The sequence below is a fragment of the Taurulus bubalis genome (assembly GCF_910589615.1).
Source record: "Taurulus bubalis genome assembly, chromosome: 17".
In the NCBI taxonomy this organism is placed as follows: Eukaryota; Metazoa; Chordata; class Actinopteri; order Perciformes; family Cottidae; genus Taurulus; species Taurulus bubalis.
The window spans coordinates 4,376,906-4,392,925 of NC_136605.1; the positions used below are offsets into that span (position 1 = coordinate 4,376,906).

A 16,020-nucleotide genomic window follows, 5' to 3' on the forward strand; every position below is an offset into this window, starting at 1 on the left:
GGGAGAGAGAGAGAGAGAGAGAGAGAGAGAGATCTCCTCCTCCCTCTGCCTCGAGGCCGAGACGGCGCTTGACTGTCGCCTGTCTGGCTCCGATCCTTCTCCCTCTCTCCCTCCTTCTCTCTCTCTCTTTTCTCCCTCTCTCTCTTGTCTCCCTTTCTCTCTCTCCTCTACCTCTCTCTCCCTCTCTTTTTTGGCTGATTGGTAAATGAAGGTTTTGGGGGGAAAAGAAGGGAAGAAATGGAGAAAAGAAAGTCATAAGAACAGTGGTTTTAAATGATTGTCAAATGAAGGTTTTGTAAAAGTCAAGTTAAAAGTCTCTCTCTCTCTCTCTCTCTCTCTCTCTCTCTCTCTCTCTCTCTCTCTCTCATAAAGGTGTATTATTTGGAGGTTCCTCATTCTCATGTAGATGTGGAGACAAAGTGCCGCTGAACCCATGTTGGGAGTTGTTTACAGTTAATCATGACTCAGTTAGCCTGCGCACGTGTTGACCCCCCTCACACACACACACACACACGCACACACAGGACAAACAGTCACCATAAATACAGCCTGCAATAAACTGGAGGCGCACGAGGACACCGGAGAGTCCGCTCCTATCTGCACACGTTCCCTACATGTGTAATGCTGCGTGAGATAAGAGACGTTGTTCACTAGACATAACTTTCTTTCCTGTGTTTTGCACACAAAGTGGAACAACGTCTCTGAACGTTTACTTCAGTGTGACGCGGTCATCTCACCACCAGATGTCGCTGTTAAGCCGTTACATGAGCGCAGTTCTGCAAAAGTTGAAAAAAGGGACTTGATAATATATCTATCTTTGTTTTATAAAGTTTGTCCAGAGCAGAGGTTCCCAATGTGCCCCAAATGTGTTCATTTCTAAAGTGGATTTGATTGAATTGACATGACATAAAAAACTATATTAATACAAAATAATATATAAAATTGAGGAGCGGCAGATGGATTAAAGAGCTCGCTCTCTCTCAAAGCCAGAAGCCAGAGAGGGAAGTCTCAAACCTATGACATCATCAGGCATAAAGTCTGGAGCTGCTCTATAAACAAAGAATGAGACCTTGAACGTTTCTTTCTTTATGTAGCGTTCTCAGCTGAGAAACAGAAACTGTTCCCCATGGCCTTCAGGGTCTCTAGAATATGTCTCTATTCTTTATGGAGCAGCTCCGCACTTTATGAACACCAGTTTGAGTTTCAGGATTTTGGGAGTTGTTCATGTTTAGTAACATTGTTTAGGACAGAGACTTTATCCTCGGTTGCCTCCATCTCTCTGTACTGATCAGCTGATGTATGATATATGGAGAGGAGGTTTTTTTTATCTCCCTAATCTAATTGTTATTTCATTTTTTCCCAGATGAGTTGCTGTACTCCACACTCTTCTGGTCTAAAGTGTAGTAGGAAATGCATTTGAAGCACTTTGCACAGGAATAAAAACCTGGAACATATTTTCATTCCCAGCAACCTCAAACTTGCAGGTTTACATTTTTTTATTATTATTAGTAGTAGTAGTAGTAGCATTTGTCTTTCTCTATGTCATATATGGTAAACCCTCAAGTCCTTGCAAAAAATTAAGTTCCCAAAAAATGTACAGCTTGATTTTCTTCAGCGAAACCCGCTGCTTCTTCTTCTCCTTCTTCTGCTCGACCGACGTCTCGTCTCAGAGCGCAGAGCTCAGTATTCTGTTCTTACGCTTTGTTATTAAAAAAAAAAAAACAGAGGACATGTGACTATATCAGGTATCAGGCCCTGGAGGATCGGAGGGGATGGCAATGTTATGTACAAACAGGAAGTGAGGGGTGAATGTCCTCCTCTCTTGTGGCGTGGTCCCGTGTGGACTGGAGAGAAAATTCCCTTTGTGGTCCACGAATTCCAGAATGCCTTGTGAGTGAGGGGGCGGGGTCAGAGGTCAGAGGTCAGAGGAAGGGTGGAAGGCGGCGGAGGGGTTCTGATGGCCACTGGTTTCTGGAACCAGTCTCCGGGTGATCTGTGTGCCGTCAGAAGACCTACACATTCAGTTTGGGCACCAGCCGACCCGCGCCTAGCATCTTCCTTTTTCCATATATAATACATGTAAGTAGTGTGTACGGATTTTTTATTGGTATTTTACAAGATTCCCTGATGGCCAGCGCAGAGAGAAACAAGAAGGAACAAAATAATGGTGAGGGGGCGGGTCCAAATTTGACATACAGTAGCAACCGAGGTGGGAGAAGATCAGAGAAGGGGAGGGGCATGTGTCCACGTCGGATCAACCTGATCTGATTGGGAGGGACGAGGAACAAGGGGAGGGGGCAGAGAGTCGAGGAGGACGAGGAGGAGGAAGAGGAGGAGGAGCGTTTGGGGGGCGTCTTCGGTTTGGTCGGCTGGTTTTAATTCGCTCGCTTGAAGTGTTCGTCCTCTCCTCGTCCCTCCCGGGCCGACGTGAGCGAGCATCCAGAGGTCCTGACCGGCCCGACGGGTTCTCTCTCTCTGAAGAAAGAAAGATGGAGATATAAAGGTTAAAGACAACATGTGACTAATGTTTCAAAGCATAAGGCGAGTCTTCACCTTGTTGACCGTTAGATGAAAAGTGATGCTACTCTCAGGACGGTGTGATACTCTTCAGACATCCTGGGAGGTGTTATAGATATTATTATTATTCATTATTAAAACCGTGGCTCTCTAACTGGAGTGATCCCAGTAACCGGGACCAGTTTAAATGTGACCGGTACCCGACCCCGGACTGCAACGAGGCCATCACGCAAGCGTGGATATTATTCTTACTGGTTTTAATACTTTCACATAACGGAGAATCAACTCATCGCCTGCTTCCGTCTTTTCATGGGAATTGTCGACAAAAAGAAAAATATTGATCACCACTAGCACCATCCTTTGATTTAAAATGCTTTAATAAATACTTCAATCATTTTTATTGCAGCAAAATGTGATTGTCAAGCAGATAAACTGAGCAACATAAATGTTGCACCTGACAAACTGAACTGCTTGTATTACTGTTTGTATTACAGTCAGAGTCGCGTCATTCGCGCCGGAGAGGGGGAGGGGCTTATCGCTGTGCGTGGAAACAGTTTTCATTTACGTCGTCCAACATGGAAATAACCACTAGTTCTGCTTTATACTTGTTGTGGAAATCCCCAAAACGCCGGAGCATCAAACGGCCTCGTGTCTGGGTTCATAATATTATCCGTAGGCGCACAAAGCGCGGCGAATCTCAACGACTTCTCCGGGAAGTGCGTCTGAATGGCGGCCGCTTCCTGCCCTACTAGAGCACCAGCAGCCGGTTTGATTCATGCTTTTTTTATGTCTTTGACCGGCGCTGTGTCGCGAGTGTTGTCCTGTGTGTCGAGCAACAGCTGTGCAGCAGCAGCGCTACGAGCGGCAGGAAGTCAAGACGTACGGCGCATTTCTAAATTCTTTCTCCGGTGTCGCCATTTTTGTTTCCATCCTACGGATCACGCCGATCCGGGACCTCAGCTGACCTCACCAGAAAACACATCACCCTCTAGTGGACTGGAAAAGCAATTGATTTTGGACCAAAAGGTTTAGAATTTATATAATAAAAGATCGATACTTGGCTTCCGTGTATCGATACAATATCGCCACGCAAAGTAGCGCGATACTATGCTGAATCGATTTTTACCCCCACCCCTAATATATATATATATATATAAATAAATAAATCTAATTTGCCCCCCGTCATCAGATGTACTGACCTTATGTCAGCTTCTTGGCTTTGTTGTAGAGCGAGTCCACCACCTTGCTCATGTTCTGGATCGTCTCCAGCGCCGCCTCGTACGTCTTGTCCACCGCCGGCTCGTCGAAGACGATCAGAACGCCTTCGCCTTGGTCCAGGATTCCTGCTCATGGCAACAGAGAGAGAAGGACGGTAAAAACGCTGTTGGAGGAATGTCGGTTTAGTTCAGCTGATTTCCCCCGGGTAAAAAAAGAGAGGCCGTGACCTGGACTCCTCTGCTGGAAACGATAACTAATATTTAGCTGCAGACGCTTACCGTGAAACTTCTCGTCCAGGATCATCTGCGATAGTTTCCTCTCCACGTCTCCCTGCAAAACACACGCAATCAGACCGAGGGGATCTTTTACCGTCAAAAAGCATAAAGGAGACAAATGTTGAACCATAAAGTCTCAAGAGGAACACTGATGAAGATGAGGATGAGCGTACCTCGGATAGTTTGATGAGGGAGGAGATGTGTGCCATCTGTCGGAGGAAGGAAGGACGAGCAGAATGAGTAAAGTGTACTGGAGGTATATTCATACTCTTGGTGTACTGAATATTACTGAGTATATTTAGTCTTAATTAACCTTTGTGGTGCATTATGCATTGATTATGTCTAGACCTGTCACAATAACTACTGTATTGACTTATCGTACGATATAAGGACATGACCATGATTATTTTAACGTTTTGTAGACTCGTCATGACCAATTTTGTTGTTTTACCTGATCTCAATATTGCCGGTTTGTCTTTTTTTTGTTTGCATAAGAATGACAGCAAACTTTTAGTCAACATGAGGATTTTTTTATTGAAAGCATTATTTTGGATATGTGGTATTATTATATTTATTTAGGATATTTTAATGCTCACATTCCATTTACAATGTCTGAATGTCTTTAGTTAAAAAGTGTGTACTTGCATTATTATGCTATTATATTATCATCAGTGGCCTAAAATGGTCTCCAAACATATTGTTTAACGCAATTATTTCTGGGGCAATATATCATCCATCTAAAGCAGATATTCTAACAGGCCTAATTATTTATTTTTAATTCCTAACTTTGTCCAGTCATGCCTGCTTTTTCTGCAAAAACATTTTTTTTGATGTGATCAAACTTTCAGATTGATTTCTGGGCACTGAACAAATGCTCCATGCATCCTGTTGATGAACAGACGTAGAGGACTACCTGGACCCTGGAGAACGGCTCGATGACCCTGATGAGGTTCTGCTCCAGCAGGTTGTCGTACAGCGAGGTCAGATGGTCGCTGATGATGGGGTCGTCCCTCAGCTCCGCTTTGTACTCTGTTAGCGCCTTGGGGGAAATGTGGGAAACGGACATTTGAATCACACAAAAAGGCAGACAGTAAGACGTCAGTTTCATTAATGACGTTGTTATGGAACATATAAACACTTAACAGCCTAAAAGAAGTCCACAAACAACATGAAAACTGGACACAAACCTTTTCAAAGTCTGCCAGCGACCGGTTCTTGCTGGCTTGTGCAACACTTTTCAGCGAGTCAGTCTGCAGAAACAGAACATAAACGAAAGGTTACGGGTACATACATCCTAAATATGCTATTATATAAATACAGTATATCCAGGGACAGCCATCCATCTCATCATATTCAATCTAACTTTTAATGCCCCCTTAGTGACTGTTGCTGCTAATTAAGCTAGCTGGTTCTAAACCACATCTCGGCCTTTTTAGTTGAGCCTAAAGCTGCCAGACTCAGACCCGGGTCAGTGTAAACTTCCCCAGAGTGGTTACAGCAGCACAGAGCCGCTACCGTTAGCTCAAACTCTCGGAGCAGCCAGCACTTTTGATTGGTTGTGCTCCTCATGGGTAGGGATGGGTATCGTTTGGGTTTTTTCGGATACCGATGCTAAACTGATACCGGTGCCTAAATGGTGTCTAAACCAATACTTTTTTATTGCCAAGGCAATTTTCTTTCTTCAAATTGAACAATATATAAACCTTTTAAAGTATACTATAAATATAAATAAATAAATACATACAAAACACTTGTCTTCAAACTGCAGCTTCAAACCTTTTAACTTCAAACTATAAAAATATATATTTAAAAAAAGAACAGACACAAGCAGGCCTGATGGGACCGTGTGCAACAACAGAACTCAGAAACCGTCGGATTCTCCAAACTGCTGCTTTACTGGACCACCGAAATCTGCGTTGCTTTTCGGTCCGGTAGGTACCAGACGTGTCTCGGTACCCAACCCTACTCATGAGCAGGCTTTTCTTTTCTTACATAAAATGTAACCCCACACATTACTGTATTTTGTTAAATGACTGGCCTTGGAAAATGACGAGACTAACACGCTAAAGTAGTAAGTTTGCCTAACAATGTCTTGGCAATAATCACATTTGCACCGATGTTTGCTTTCGGTTTTGAAAAAAGGCAACAAAAGACACCTCCCTCCACACGGGGGGCGGTTGTCTTTCAGGTGAGTTTTTTTATTGCAAACAGTTTAAATTTGAATCAAAGGTTTTATAGGGAAGTTAAAATGCTACCTGTCTGCCAGCGTGCCGCAGAGCTAGCTTGCCACTGATGAGGGAGTAGACATCCTCTGGCCTGAAACAGAAAACAATAATAATAATCAGACACAACAGGACCAAAAAAAAAAAAACATACTTTGGAAGTGGTAGGTCTCTCACTGACTCTTTAAAACACAGATATGCCATGAATAGCGGCTGCAAACTGTTTGGACGTGATCGCGGTGGTGACATTTGATTGTTGTACCACTTACAAGTTGAGCATGATTTTGCAGAGCAGCATGTATTTGAGGGCTGTGATGGCTCGAGGGCTGTCGATGGAGTCGTAGCCCTCAAAGGCCTCGTAGAAGTAGGAGTAAGCCGTCTTCCAGTCCTTGTCCTCCGCCGCGTGAATGATCCCTGGAAACACACACACACACACACACACGTCAGGTTACCTGCAACAGGAAAGAGCAGCTTTCTCCTGCAGCTTAGCAACAGATCCCTAACAGGGTGTCTGTACCTGACTGCATGTCTAAAGCCGCCTGTAGTTTGGGCGCGCAGTAGATGGCGTTGGCGGTGGTCCGGGCCGAGGTGAGGGCGGCGTGGGCCTTGGTCAGGTTGCTCAGCCCGTGGTACGTCTTGCTCTCCAGCAGCTGCACCTCCACCAGCAGGGCCTTGTCGTCCATCTTCTTCAGCTCCTGCAGCAACTGGGTGCCTGTGGAAAAGAAATGAAGAGACGACGCAATGCCTTCAGTACGCTCACTAAATAAATACACATCCCCCTGATATAAAAGAGAACTGCAAAAGAAATGTCTTTCTCAAACAGCCTCCATTGCCCTTTTATTTAAGTTTTAAACACAAGGTTTCTTTTTGTTCCGAAGGGACTGAAAAACAACGACTCCAGGAGCCTCAACACTCACCAAGTTGTAGCGCCTCCTGGTAGCACTTTGTGTCGAAGTACAGCGAGATGAGACGAGCCTGAGGAGAGAAGACATTTTATTTGATAGATCAGTGTCTGGGTGGACAGACGACTCGTCAGTTTGTGGGTCTGCCCATAAATAACAAATGTATACATGTCGTCTGAACAACCTTCTGGCAGCTGGAAAACAAACGTTGCACACGCAGGTAAGGGTGCTTATTTTTTCCAGGAATAGTTCATTGTTAAAACTAATTAATAAAGTGTTTTTTAAACAGCAACTATGGATGTTTTTTTTTCCTTTACAACAAGGAGTGGGAATCGCCATCACCTTTTTTCAAACGCAAATTATCCCCAAAGGAAAACTTTGTCAACATATTTGATCTAATAAGATTACGTTTTCAGTCTGTTCATCTCACTTCAATCATTTTTATTACAGCAAAATGGGACAAACTGACCAACACTGTGATAAATGTTGCACCTGACAAACTGAACTGTTTGTATTACAGTCTACAGGGCGTATCGGCTTATCTCCGTATAAACAGTTATCATTTCCGCCCTCCACCATGGAGATAACCACTATTTTGGCTTTATATTTGTTGCGGAAATCCCTTAAACGTCGGAACATCAAACTCCCTCGTGTCTGGGTTCATAATATTATCCGTAGGCGCACACAGCTCGGTGAATTTCACCGACGTCATGATGACAGTCGCTTCCAGCGCTGCTAGAGGACCAGTACCAGTTTGATTTCTGCTTCTTTTTTTTAATCTTTGACCAGCGCTGTGCTGTCCTGTGTGTCGTGTAACAGCTGGGCGAGCAGCGGCGCTTCGAGTGACAGGAAGTCCAGACGTTTGATTTAAACACGGACAGCGCATTTCTAATTTCTTTCTCCGATGTCTCCATTTTTGTTTTGACTTCCTACCGATCACTCTGACCCGGGACCTCTGCTGACCTCACCACAAAACCCCACAGCACCATCGAGGGGACTGAAAAAGCAATTCATTGCATTATTCTAGGACCAAAAGGTTTATAATTGATATAATAAAAGATCGATACAATATCGGCACGCAAAACATCACGATACTATGCTATAATAGTAATATTTTCCCCCCCACCCCTATTTACAACCAATAACCAGAGAAGTGTAAGATATAAAATATAGCAGGTCGGACTTTCTTTAGGACATAAATGAGCACTTTGATAGTCTTCATGTTTGGCGTGAGCTGGGCGCCGTTTGTTCGTCGTATCAAGTTCAGCTGCTGATCACATCCTTTGACAGTATCCCAGAAATACTACACGATTGACCCCTTTCCCTACCACTGAGCCCACACTGTCACCAACTGCACTCCCTTGAAGACATAGACAATTACTAATGTAATGATCCCTGTAGCATAGTTAATGATGTGCTCACGTACTCTGCTAATGTTAGCTTAGGTCAATGTTAATGTGAGAGGGGTCAATTGGCAAAATAAAGAAGATTCTTCCGGTTAGTCAGCGAGTGTTTAGGAGTTGTTTTTACATGGATAACTAAACCAGACAGCCTCCGAACAAGTTGATCCTCATCTTGAGGTGGCCTGTCTGTTTGGGCTGCCGGACAAGGGGCGACAATCCAACCCACAACATCCGGCATCTTGTCGCAGCTATCTGGTGCCATATCTTGCGTACGAATGGCCGGTTTTCACTCGCCCAAACAAAACGAGAAAAGCAGAGCCGCTCCAGAGGCCGAGCAGACCACCACCTCCGAAAGTCTCACCTCCAGCCCCTGTCGGAGGAAGGTCCTCTTCTCCACCTTGGCCCACTCTATGCACTCCAGGCAGAGCTCCACCTCCTGGCCCGTGGCGGCCTCCATGTCCAGGAACATGTCCAGCAGGGAGCGGACCAGCCGGGCTGCCTTGGCCTTGGAGATGGAGTTGAGGAAGGGCCGCACGTACTTCAGCAGACCCCCGAGCTCTGAGGCGAGAGAGTGAAAGAAGTACTGCACACGAGTACCAAGGGGTAATAATAATAATAATAAATTGCATTTGTAATGCACTTTATATTTAAACAATCTCAAAGTGCTACAGAACAGAATAAAACATGAACATTTTTAAGATATATCTAAAAGCAAAGCCCATAAAAGATATTTTAGCAGTACGCTTTCTTAAAAAGATGAGTTTTTAGGTCACGTTTAAAAGCCTCTGCAGTCTGTGGGGCCCTCAGATGGTCGAGGAGGGAATTCCACAGCCTCGGAGCTGCAGAGGAAAAGGCCCGATCGCCCATAGTGCGGAGCTTGGTTCTGGGGACTTGGAGGGTATTTTTGTTTGCAGAACGGAGGTTGAATGAGGAGGTCTGGGGGGTGAGCAGTTCTTTTAGGTATTGGGGGGCATGTCCGTGAATGCACTGATGAGTGAGGAGGGAGAGCTTATACTCAATTCTGTGCGGGATGGGGAGCCAGTGTAGTGATTTCAGAACGGGGGTGATGTGGTCGTATTTGCGGACTCTTAGCAGGATCCTGGCAGCGCTGTTTTGAATATGTTGTAGTCTCTGGATGTTCCTGTTAGAGATTCCGGTGACGAGAGCATTACAGTAATCCAGCCTGGACGATACAAAGGCGTGGACAAGTGTCTCTGCATCTGTCAGGGTGAGTGTTGGACGGAGTTTGGCGATGTTCCTGAGGTGATAGAAAGCTGTCTTGCAGAGGTGTTTGATGTGGGTGTCAAAAGTGAGATTGGGGTCCATTTTAACACCAAGGTTGGTGACAGATGTGGAGAGAGGGACGTTTTGACCCGAGAAGGTGATACAGGTGATGGTGGAGGAGCGGAGCTGATGTGGTGTGCCAACTAGGATTGCTTCTGTTTTTGAACTGTTTAGCTGAAGAAAATTGAGTTTCATCCACGTCTCTATGTCCTCTAGGCAGGAGGTGAGTGTGGACATAGAGTGGGAATCAGAAGAAGTGGGGGTTGTCCTCATATAGAGCTGTGTGTCATCAGCATAGCAGTGATAGGATACCCCATGCCTGCTGATTACATTACCCAGGGGAAGCAGATAGAGGGTGAAGAGAGTGGGGCCCAGCACTGAGCCCTGGGGCACACCGCAGGTGACGTTGTGGGTGTATGATTTTGCTTTTCCCAGGGTAACGTATTCCGTTCTGTCGGATAGATATGAGGTAGGAAATGGATGGTGAACGCAAACAATATATAAACACTCCCGATTCTAAATAGTATAGCTGATGAAAGACAAACCTTCATACATTTAACAGAATCTTTTATATTGCAGTAAAGAACATTACAGGTGGCTATCTAGTTAATTAGGATTAGTAAAACAATCCAATTTGGACCAAAAACTACCACAGGTGTGGCTGGGAAAACTGTAGTGACACAGTGTGGCATAACTAAAGCAAGCTGTGTGTGTGTGTGTGTGTGTGTGTGTGTGTGTGTGTGTGTGTGTGTGTGTGTGTGTGTGCGCGCATGTGTGTGTACAAGTGTGTGTGCGTGTACAAGTGTGTTCCAAGTGTGTGTGTGTCAAAGTGTGTGTGTCTGTCTGTCCAAGTGTGTGTGTCCAAATCATGATCATCCATCTTTCCCGTTACCTGCAGCCTGTCCCGTCTTGGCCAGCAGGCCTCCCAGCTCCAGGATGCTCTGCTCTTTAACGCGCACCGCCTCCTCATCGCTCTCCTGGATGTCCCGCTTCACTACAAAACACACACACACACACACACACACACACACACACACACACACACACACACACACACACACACACGATGTAATTGGATCCGTATTGACATGAAACCCCCGCTGTCGTTCCTCCCCGTCCTCCTGTATCCAGAGCCCCGTTATGTATCCCGGGGTCGCGCGGGCTGAGCGGCTCGAGAGGCTGCGACACGTCGGAGCCGTCATATCAAACAATAAGCGACCATGACAGCTACATAGCTGCGCTTTACCAGTCGACACACAAGCGTCGTGCGGCGTCATGAGCACAAACTGACAACACGGCTGGGACAAAAGTCTGCGGTGTTACCGGGAGTCCAGCCCGCTCCACACTCGTCCCCGCGTCGGCCTGACGTCTGACAAGGCGAGTAACCGCCACCAACCGTCGCTGCTGGCTGCGCGCGAGCGTGTCGCGAGCCCGCCGTCAAGCAGGTAACCGTCAAATGAATGAGTCGGGGAAGCTAACGTTAGCTCGTCTGGCGAAGCTAGCCGGCTAGCCCGCTGCTGCTGACTCACTGCGCAGAAAGGAGGCTAGCTAGCAGGCGTAGCTCGCTTCTGCCAGCCGGCTAGCTCGCGCTGCTCCACGCTTGATGGACGGGTGCGTAGTCCGTGTTTTTTGGGGCGCGTGGTTGTTGTTTTTCTCGCTAGTGTCGCGTTGTGTTGTGCCGATTATATTCACCTATAGAGTGTAAGATATCGATAGAGGCATTCCGGTCCGTTCCAAGAAGAGACTGTGCTCTCTGAAACTCAGCCACTGCCGCGGCTGCCATCTTTCCTCTGCCTGCCTGCCGCTCCGAAGTCCGCTCTGCCTAGTTGTTTTCCGGTCAGATCGTTCAACGCGGTCGGGGCAATGGCGCCCCCCAGCGGTGATGGAGGAGTACTGCATGCCAAGAAGTGCAGGTAAAAGAAATAACCTTTACAAAAAATATTGGGACTTCTGAACTATTTGGTTTATTAATATATCATGTGTCATAATTGATAAACCAGTTATAGCTTGTGAATACGTAGAGTAATGAATGTTGTATTTTACGTTATTGATCCGATCAGCCAGCAATTTGCAGGGTTTCCACAATTAACCCATAATTATTTCCACTCAGGTTGTAACTGTAGGAGATTTTCACCGTCCAATAACCGCCTGAGAAAATACCGCAGTATTCCACTACTATATTATCCATAAGTTGATTTAAAAAAAATAAATAGCATATAACCATAATAATGTTAGTCTAGACGTTTACCTTTATCCTTATTTCCACAGGTGAATATTCCTCGTCCTCAAGAATTGCATTTCAGACAGTTATTGTGCTTTAGAATTATACATGCAAGCGTGTCAAACCAAGCCCAAGTGGTCATAAATGTTATGCACCTCCCACCAGGACCAATTCCTTGTATCTGTAAACATACATGGCAATAAATGGTTCTGATTCTGATGTGTGCCAGTAACACTATTTGATCAGACAGAAGAAAAAGTGTGGATGCATTATTTACAGAGTGGATTTTGGAGCTGCAGAAGAATTGACCTCCAATCCCTGAGTATTGGTGTGAAAGTCAGTCCGTGGAGCCAAAACAAACACAGGGAAATGTCTACCAGACTGATATAGATAAATGTTTAATGTTTAAAAAAATCCATTTTAGTATGCACTACAATATAAGCTTTGTGTTTTCAGGGCTGGACAGTTGACTCCGTCACATAGGTGGTTACTGGGACAATGCTAGAGTTACAGGTCAGACTCCAGAAAATTGGGAGCATACAGTAAAATAAAGTAAGACAAACACATTAAATATTTTAGCAAAAATAGTATTTATTTCACAAAACATATAGAGAACTAAATGATAAAATCAAATATCATGAGTTAAGTCCGTCCTAACAGCCGCGTCTGCTTTCACAGGACAATGGACAGGTGGTCACAAACCTGAAAGCACAGAAAACAAACAGTTATATTGTGACGGAAAATAATCCATCAGTCACAAGGGATGCTAACGTTATTGTTGTTATTTCCCCCATGAGGGAAACCGGGTCGGTCGAGGAGCAGAGAACATATGTGAGCAACATGCCAGCACATGCGCAATAGTAACAAAGGAAACAAAAAGGCCTATAAGAAAAAAGAAGGTGCTACCTTCCTGAAACTTATGACTGGGCCGTACCTTGCAGCTCATCATGAGATTGGGGCAGCAGTCCATGTTGGGAGCTACGGAGAAAACAGGGTTGTGGAGACAGTCCTCCATGTGCTCCGACACCCTGGCCTCCAGGAGACTCCTCAGGACATCGGGGGTCACGTTCCGTTTCTGAAGACGGAAAGCCGTTGAATGAAGAAAACTTTAAGAAACGAGCCGATTCTTGGCCAACTTCTGTCATACATGTCCTGATATGATAGCACAAAGCGTAACAAACAAACACACCTTAGTGTTAATGTACAGTCCACAGAGGCAGGAGATGAAATGGCTGTTGACGTCCAAGTTGTTCCTGTGAGACAAATCATAAATATGTGTCGTTATCAACTCATGCTCGTGGCATAAGCCAGCAGTGACAGATTTCTATATGTTTGCCTCAACAATTTATGGAAGAGAGAAAAAAAATATGAAGAGATGCCTGTCCACAACTGGTTTTAAACTGGTTGTGTTTGTGCAACTTAAGATTAGTTGTTGAAAATATGGGAAACTACACACCATCCCTCAGACTCACATGTGACATATGGGGCAAATAATATACACGTCCTCCATCGCCTCCACAACAGACGATATGTACTGCTGCTCAAACTGCAGGTTCCTCTCGTACTCTTCAATAATAGACATTTCTGGGGCACAGAGAAAAGAACACAAAGTCAACAGTTTTATTTTTACAGTGCATCGGCAGACATATCAACACTGCTGCAGACGTAGAGTCACTTTGCTCTGCAGTATTTGTTTGAATATCTACAGTCACGAGTTTGGATCAAAGAAAAATAACAATAAACAGGGCGATTTGAATTATGGAAAACGTAGTACCATGAGACAGCAGCTCCTGTTGGATTTCTTCCAGTACAGCCAGCTCATCGTATTCCTTCATGACACTGAACATCTGCTTGTGGGAGAAAAGACAGAAGACTTGGTTATGGAACTCAAAACAAGCGGACTGATTTCATGTGAAGAAAGACTTATTTTGACATAATTTTTTCTTAAAAGGGCAGAGGTGAGCTCTCCCTGAGAGCAAAGAGCAGAAGGAGACCCAGAGGACCCAGGGAAAGAGAAACAGATACCCAGGAGTATAGTGTACCTCGTTAGGGAGGAGGAAAAGAGTAACCGACCTCTGCCATGCCCTCCGGCCCCCACAGCGAGGGCAGCCTGCGGTCCTCGGACTGCAGGGCGCTCCACTCCTCCTCCATCACCTCCTGGACGATGACGGAGGCCCCGCCGCCGCTCCGCTGCGGACTCTCCCCCGTCTGTCGATATCTATCCAGCAGCCTCGTCCGGCTGTTTTTCAGTCTGTCCACACAGCGCTACGAAACACAGAGGAAGAGAAAAAAAAAACACAAATATAGAAGGGTGTTAAACTGGAAAGCCGCAGCGGCGCTAGTATATGTACACATACAGCTAGTATATGTACACACACACACACACACACACACACACACACACACACACACACAGCTGTACACATACAGCTAGTATATGTACGCATACAGCTAACTAGTATATGTACGCATACAGCTAACTAGTATATGTACACTACAGCTAACTAGTATATGTACACTACAGCTAGTATATGTACGCATACAGCTAGTATATGTACACACATACAGCTAGTATATGTACACACATACAGCTAGTATATGTACGCATACAGCTAGCTTAGTATATGTACACATAGAGCTAGCTTAGTATATTTACACATACAGCTACTATATATACACACACAGCTAGCTTAGTATATATACACATACAGCTACTATATATATATATATATATATATATATATATATATATATATACACATACAGCTAGCTTAGTATATTTACACATACAGCTAGTATATGTACACATACAGCTACTATATATACACATACAGCTAGTATATATACACATACAGCTAGCTTAGTATATATATACACACATACAGCTAGCTTAGTATATATACACATACAGCCACTATATATACACATACAGCTAGCTTAGTATATATACACATACAGCTGGCTTAGTATATGTACGCATACAGCTAGTATCCTATATGTACAGATACAGCTAGCTAGCTGTCAGCCATTAGTTAGCTCGCTAGCTAGCTGACAAGTTAACATTCGCCAGCTGTGTTTCTCACCTGGCGGTACGTTTCCTTCCATGGCGGAGTGGTTCCTTTATAAAGAGAGCGGTGTCTGTGCAGAGCATCCATCTTTGATGCCACGAGCGAGGATAAAGTGACATAAAAGAACAAATACTGGCTAAAACTGGGGGAGACTTCTAAAACCAAAACATTTCAGCGTTTTAACCCCGTGACCCGGAACCTGACGTGCGCTGCGTTGCATTGCATGATGGGTCTTGTAGTTCTCTGCTGTTGTGAAAAATAGTTCCCCTGGATTCAGAGACAATTTTTGATTTTAGATTTGCCTCAAGAGTGAAAATAGTCTTTTTCTTTTCCTGTGTGGATTTGATTCCTTCGGTTTCAAAGCTAGGAATGGCATTATGGTGAAATAATTATTAATAATGTTCATAAATTGTTGTGTAGGCCTGAAAGTGATCACACACCGTGTCTAAAATATATGGAATCAGCTTTTAGATAATACTTAATCCAGAGATAGTTGTGTTAAATATATATTTATATATACACACACAACTACCTCTGTTAACCTTGCGTCCATGTTTTATACAAATATTGCTGTTTGCAATCACTGATTCATTTAATGTTGATTACAAATTAACTAAAGTTGTTTCAGTGCCTGCTCAAATATATTAAAACGTCACATTTTGTCTCCCGGAGTGAAATGATTATTTGCTCAATTTGTGATCCCACTGCAAAATAAACGTGGTCTAACAATAACAGGAAGTCCATGTGGGCTACTGAACATTCAAAGGTTGCTGAAGCAAACTTTAAAAGGGGAACAACGCCCATTTTCTAAATTCTTATGCGTGATTATAGTCCAAAACAGTAAAAAAAAAAATTGGGCAAACATGAACAACTCTCTCCCAAATCCCAAAACTAGAGCGCTAAAAACTCA

At 44.4% G+C, this 16,020-nt stretch overlaps 2 protein-coding genes across 2 annotated transcripts; both read right to left on the bottom strand.

Moving 5' to 3' along the window:
* Positions 1-1,486: 1,486 nt before the first annotated feature.
* Positions 1,487-11,607, bottom strand: LOC306749353 (26S proteasome non-ATPase regulatory subunit 11A). The gene is made up of 13 exons (XM_079232633.1): positions 11,514-11,607; positions 10,714-10,815; positions 8,899-9,095; positions 7,150-7,207; positions 6,750-6,944; positions 6,502-6,646; positions 6,266-6,326; positions 5,198-5,260; positions 4,924-5,049; positions 4,184-4,219; positions 4,014-4,065; positions 3,717-3,860; positions 1,487-2,475 (listed from the first exon to the last, which is right to left on the bottom strand). The coding sequence occupies exons 1-12, from the start codon at positions 11,602-11,604 to the stop codon at positions 3,718-3,720; spliced, it is 1,269 nt and encodes a 422-aa protein (XP_079088759.1). The 5' UTR covers positions 11,605-11,607; the 3' UTR covers positions 1,487-2,475; position 3,717.
* Positions 11,608-12,658: 1,051 nt separating this feature from the next.
* Positions 12,659-15,292, bottom strand: rpain (RPA interacting protein). Its single transcript, XM_079232570.1, has 7 exons — positions 15,126-15,292; positions 14,116-14,307; positions 13,817-13,889; positions 13,515-13,626; positions 13,232-13,295; positions 12,977-13,117; positions 12,659-12,744 (listed from the first exon to the last, which is right to left on the bottom strand). Exons 1-7 carry the CDS (start codon positions 15,195-15,197, stop codon positions 12,715-12,717), a joined length of 684 nt encoding a protein of 227 aa, XP_079088696.1. The 5' UTR covers positions 15,198-15,292; the 3' UTR covers positions 12,659-12,714.
* Between the last annotated feature and the right edge of the window lie 728 nt (positions 15,293-16,020).

Coding starts and splice junctions, on each gene's coding strand:
- LOC306749353 (XM_079232633.1), bottom strand. CDS start 11,604: ATGGCAGCCGCGGCAGTGGCTGAGTTTCAGAGAGCACAGTCTCTTCTT. Junction 6,327..6,501: donor TGCAAAATCATGCTCAACTT/GTAAGTGGTACA, acceptor TTTCTGTTTCAG/GCCAGAGGATGTCTACTCCC. Junction 4,220..4,923: donor AGCCGTTCTCCAGGGTCCAG/GTAGTCCTCTAC, acceptor TTCCTCCGACAG/ATGGCACACATCTCCTCCCT.
- rpain (XM_079232570.1), bottom strand. CDS start 15,197: ATGGATGCTCTGCACAGACACCGCTCTCTTTATAAAGGAACCACTCCG. Junction 13,118..13,231: donor GACTGTACATTAACACTAAG/GTGTGTTTGTTT, acceptor TTCCGTCTTCAG/AAACGGAACGTGACCCCCGA. Junction 12,745..12,976: donor ATCTCATGATGAGCTGCAAG/GTACGGCCCAGT, acceptor CTGTGCTTTCAG/GTTTGTGACCACCTGTCCAT.